The sequence below is a fragment of the Stegastes partitus genome, unplaced genomic scaffold (genome assembly GCF_000690725.1).
Source record: "Stegastes partitus isolate 25-593 unplaced genomic scaffold, Stegastes_partitus-1.0.2 Scaffold326, whole genome shotgun sequence".
Classification (NCBI taxonomy): Eukaryota; Metazoa; Chordata; class Actinopteri; family Pomacentridae; genus Stegastes; species Stegastes partitus.
Genome location: NW_007578057.1, coordinates 191171 through 196171, shown reverse-complemented (window position 1 = coordinate 196171; position 5001 = coordinate 191171). Strand labels below are relative to the sequence as shown.

Below are 5001 nucleotides of genomic sequence, written 5' to 3'. Positions count from 1 at the left end.
ATCCCAGACCGGATTTCTTCTCTGATTATCAGGAGGGGTGAATCATAACTCCTGCAGTGTCGGCCAACAAAGTCAAAGTGAAATTCTAAATAATAAGGAGTGCTTTTCTTTCAGTGGAATTGGCTCAACCATACAGTTCAGTTTCCTGCAGGGTAGCTGAGGTCAGTGTGTCAGAAACAAAAGGAGAAGCATCTATTATCTAAGCAAATTTATCTAGCAGCCATTGCCACCACCCAGACACAAAAATAGCGGTTTCATATCTAAAATAACAACACGGCTGCCTTGTTGGGCCACTGGATCGCTGAAATCATCAACGCCACACAACTGACACAGCACGGATACGCACGACGGTAGCATGATCCTGACACCTTAGAGTCTAGACAAATGTATGATATTCACTGTGGCGTCTATACGTATTAATTATGTATGTGGTGTGTGGGGATAATGCTGCAGCGAGCATTTACCAGACAGGCTTTTATGGAAGTCACAGCTTCCTGTTAGAAGGAGCATGGGTGCTGGATATCATGTACACGGAGGGACTTGGTGCCGTCGCCTCTGAGGTGAACAAATTCAAAGACTGTTTTTGATAAACACAGCAACTTTATATGATCACGACTAGATGTAAACAAAAATTAAAAAGTAGATACTCTAAAAAGAGAAATAAAGCTTCCGGATCATGAATATGGGCCTGTAGCACAGATTCAGTCCTTCATTGTGTACATTCAACCCGGTAACATTTGCACAGAGAAGAAACTTTGATAAGCGCTCCCTGTAAGCGCCCACACACCTGTATAATCAGCAGAGCCGGCAGTCCACACAAACACACACACCTTGTTTTTTTTTTTCAACCCTGCAGTGTTGACATGCCGATACTGCTGCTCCAGTTTCACTATTAACCCACTTAAGGAGACAGATTCATCTTCAAGCAGTTACGAAAGCAAGGCCTAAAAACCGACCAACAATCCTCGGTTCGTTTTGTGTTTCTTAGGTCCGTCAAGATATAAAAAACTAAAAATAAAAGCAAAGCAGTTACCATTCTTTCCGTAAAATTCTCCATCCTCCTCAGGCATGTTGAAATTCCTTTCGGGGCCTGAAATGCTGAAATGTACTCTGTTCTGTTCACAGCCTCTCTATCTGGTTCACTTCTTCTTCTTCTTCTTCCCTCTCTGCCGGTATAAATGATTGAGAATGAGGGAGACGTGGGTATTGTGGAGGCAGAAACCAGTCCAACCTGTCCCTGAATAGCCTGTGCAGCCAGGAAAGCTCCACCTAACCCCACACTTCCCCCCTGTGTTTATCCTGAAACAACTGCCTCTTTCCAATCTGTGCTCCACCTGTGCATCTCCCACTATCCCCCCGCCGCCTTCCGCCGCCTACTATAAGACTTGCTTTCCGTTCAAGGTTTCTACTCTTGTCTCTAAAAAAGCCAAAACAGTAAACTCATCTACAGGAAGGTTACGAGGGAAAGAGAAGAGGCGTGAGCATGTGAAAGAGGGTGGAGACTGCTGTTCGAGGAAAACCAAACTTCTGTAGATGTTATGAGAAACATGTGTTTGCAGAAAACAACGGGGAGAATTCTGCCTCTGGTGGTGTTTTGTGTAGCTGCTGCGGCGGCGGCGGAGGAGGAATGATTAGATTCAGGTGTGCAGGATATTCATCGCTGCAAATTCCATCAGCTTTGATGTTAATAAGTTCTATTAAATCAAACTTGTAGAGCAAATTGAAATTGCTCCATCTGATGGAAACAAAGCAGGGTTCTGGTTTAAAATTGATGAGTTTGTGAGATCCGCTGAGCAAAAACTAACCTGGTAGATCACCATGTTAACTTATGCTGCTGAGCTAACCTGGTCTATGTGCAGAGCTAAATTGACTTTAACTATTTTCATGAATGATCTGTGAGCGATACACATTCTCAGCTGAGCAAACTGTGCATGTACGTATGAAAACCAGCTGAGCCGTACGTTCGTTATCAGTCACAGCAGCTCAAACTGTACACGAAACCTACGTGCTGATGCAGAAATCGCATTAAAACGTTTTAATATTTGGTTCTCATTTGCTGCCAAATCAATCTTACAGCTGCAGCAAAGAGAAAACAGGTTAGAAGATCGACTAGTTTATTGGTATTTATCAGAGAGAATATTCAATAAATAAACAATAATATGACTTCTAGCAAAAAACTGCAGTGACAGTTGAAATGCTCTAATGTGCAGCTGTCACATTAGAAATAAGCGGCTGCACTGAGAGTCACTAGGTGGTGAAAATAGTATTACAACTTAATGATCAACAATCTTCTCCCAGCATTCTTCTCTTTGCTTTGTTTGCAGCATCCATGCTTTTTGTCATGAAAAACTAAAAAGTCCTGTTTCTCTCGGCTGAAGTAAGTGGCACACAATCTGGCCATTTTGTTTGGATAAAAAGTCAAACGATCCGTCTAACGCCATATCTGATGAAAGAATACACAGAGCCTGAAAACCTGGGTAAACAAAAGAAAGCTGATGCCGTTATCTCTGATTAGAGTTTCTGGTTTTTAAAGCAATAGAAGCCGGGCTGTGTTGAATGTACGTCCTAATGAACCCCTCACGTGTTATGAGACATTGATTCTGCATATTTAGGAAAACAGAAAACTAAAGGCAGTCTAAAGGGGTCATCTGAGAAATCTGAGTCCGCTTGGGGCCCTACGATTAATCACATAGGTAAATTAAAGACTGTCTAGGGCAAATAAGCTCTCACCACTGAAGCCCTCTCTGTCAATACAAATCAAAACACTTGAAATCAGTTGTAGTGGTTTTACATGTCAACGTCGACTGAACTACTATATTACAAAGAAGAGGTTGGTTATTGATTATTCGGTTTATTTATTTATGTATCTACACAAGTTTGCTTTTTTTAATTAGTAGAGTTTTATGTGTGAACGAGGGGAACAATGAAAAAATGTGAAAAACAAAAACAAAAACAACCAAGCCCTGGCTATTCATCATGTTTCAAGTGTTAATTGAGTAAATCCATCCATCCATCCATCATCTACACACCACTTAATCCTCACCAGGGTCATGGGGGGCTGGAGTTTATCCCAGCTGACTCAGGGTGAAGGCAGGGGACACCTGGACAGGTAACCAGTCTATCACAGGGCTACACTTAGAGACAGACAACCAAGCACACTCACATTCCCGCCTACGGACAATTTAGAACCACCAGTTAACCTTTTTGACTGTGTGGGAGGAAGCCAGAGAACTCGGAGAGAACATGCAAACCCCACGCAGAAAGATCCCGGGTGTCCTCACCGGGACGCGAACCGCCGACCTTCTTGCTGCGAGGCAACGGTGCTAACCACTGACCCACCTTGCAGCCCTGGAAAATAATGATTATGCTAAAAACATGCACATCTAACTCTTCATGTCTTTTTTGGTTAGCTCTTTAATATCTCTCCCAGACACACTTTGGGCCAATAGTCGGTGAAACTGACAAATCTGTGAACAACAACAACAGCATCTGGAGTACAGCAAGTTTAATATGTAAGCAATTATCACCAAACAACGCGACCATCAGTTAAACCGGAGCACCACGACAACACTCAACAACACACACACACCACAACTTCTTTTTCCTGCTTTCATTCTTGGCGCCTACATTTTCTGGATCTCTCTCTGTTCGACAGCCAGAAGCAATCAGAGCATGCTAAACGATTTCATCGTGTTAACAAAGAGTCCTCAGACAGACTAAATGCTGCAAATGTTTTTTACAGACACTCTAGGAAACAAAAAAAAAAAAAAAGAGCTGGAATGACTGAAAGTTTCCATCCGCTCTTGATTGTTGGCCAATGTTGCTGCACATGGAAATTACCAACGAGAGCCTCGTCTTTGCTGTACTTTCCAAACCAAAAACCTTTTTCATCAAGGAAACCGAAGACAGTCGCTTCTTCGGAATTTGATGTTTTACAATCGAATATGATGCAACAGGGCAAACGTTTAAGTGCAACCTGTATTTTGAAATGCACGGCATGACCGACAGCTAGCACGGCATGTGAGACGGGGCAGCGAGCAAGGTGAAGTAAAAGACACCATATTTTTTCTTTCATAGCCGAGTGCAACACTTTTAATCTATTAAAAGCTCTCCAATGAATCTAATCTAATTCCAATGTGCAACCAGACAACCCTTGAGCATTTGCTAACATCATTAGCAATACAATAACATTTGCTACATGAGTAAGAGCTTTGATTTAATTATAAAAGGACACACTGGCTTTTTAATGAGCCTTTACAAAGGCAAAGATTTAGAAAGAAACAACCCGTATTAGTGTCGCCCTTGAAACTAAACCTAAGCGCCTCCTTTGTTTTCCCTCCTGTGTTTGTTCTTCAGGTAAACTAATTGCTCGGAACATTCGCTTACGTTTACTGACATTTCAAAGGATTGTGCTACGAAGCAAAATTCATGTGTGAGCAAGTTATGTCAGTCCTACATGAAAAACCTCCAAGTGCTAGATGGTACCACGGCTAACCAGCATAGGAAGTGGTTTATGTTCAGAGTGTCCTATTTAAACGTGCTGCAAACAGTCGCATGCAGCGTTGCCACGAAAACCAACAGTTGATAATGCAGACAATGTGGAAATATGTTCTTGTGCTTGGTTCTGTTTTGCTGCCTAGTACTGCCTCATACAGCACAGATTAGAAAATGAACGACGCTGTTGGTATCCATCATGTAGAATATTAAATCAGTAACACTAGCTCCACTGTGATTTGGCAAAAAATGCAGACATCAAGTTCAAGGTAGGGGGCTGCAAGGTGGAGCAGTGGTTAGCACTGTTGCCTCGCAGCAAGAAGGTCACCGGTTTGTAATCTTTCTGCGTGGAGTCTCCATGTTCTCCCCGTGCAGCGTGGGTTCTCTCCGGGTTCTCCAGCTTCCTCCCACACAGTCCAGAAACATGCTGAGGTTAATTGGTGATTCTAAATTGTCCGTAGGTGTGAATGTGAGTGTGCTTGGTTGTCTGTCTCTAAGTGTAGCCCT

The 5001-nt window shown here is 42.6% G+C and overlaps 1 protein-coding gene across 2 annotated transcripts in view; it reads right to left on the bottom strand.

The window, feature by feature from the left end:
• Positions 1 to 5001, bottom strand: part of LOC103358687 (choline transporter-like protein 2) — a 27654-nt gene that overhangs the window by 18275 nt on the left and 4378 nt on the right. Inside the window, exon 1 of one of the 2 annotated variants that reach the window (XM_008283746.1) lies at positions 1034 to 1332. The exons of the other annotated variant lie outside the window; for it this stretch is intronic. Within the exon in view, the coding sequence (XP_008281968.1) occupies positions 1034 to 1070 (37 nt within the window). The 5' untranslated portion in view covers positions 1071 to 1332. Of the gene's footprint in view, positions 1 to 1033; positions 1333 to 5001 lie in introns of those variants that run through there. 2 annotated transcript variants of the gene reach the window in all.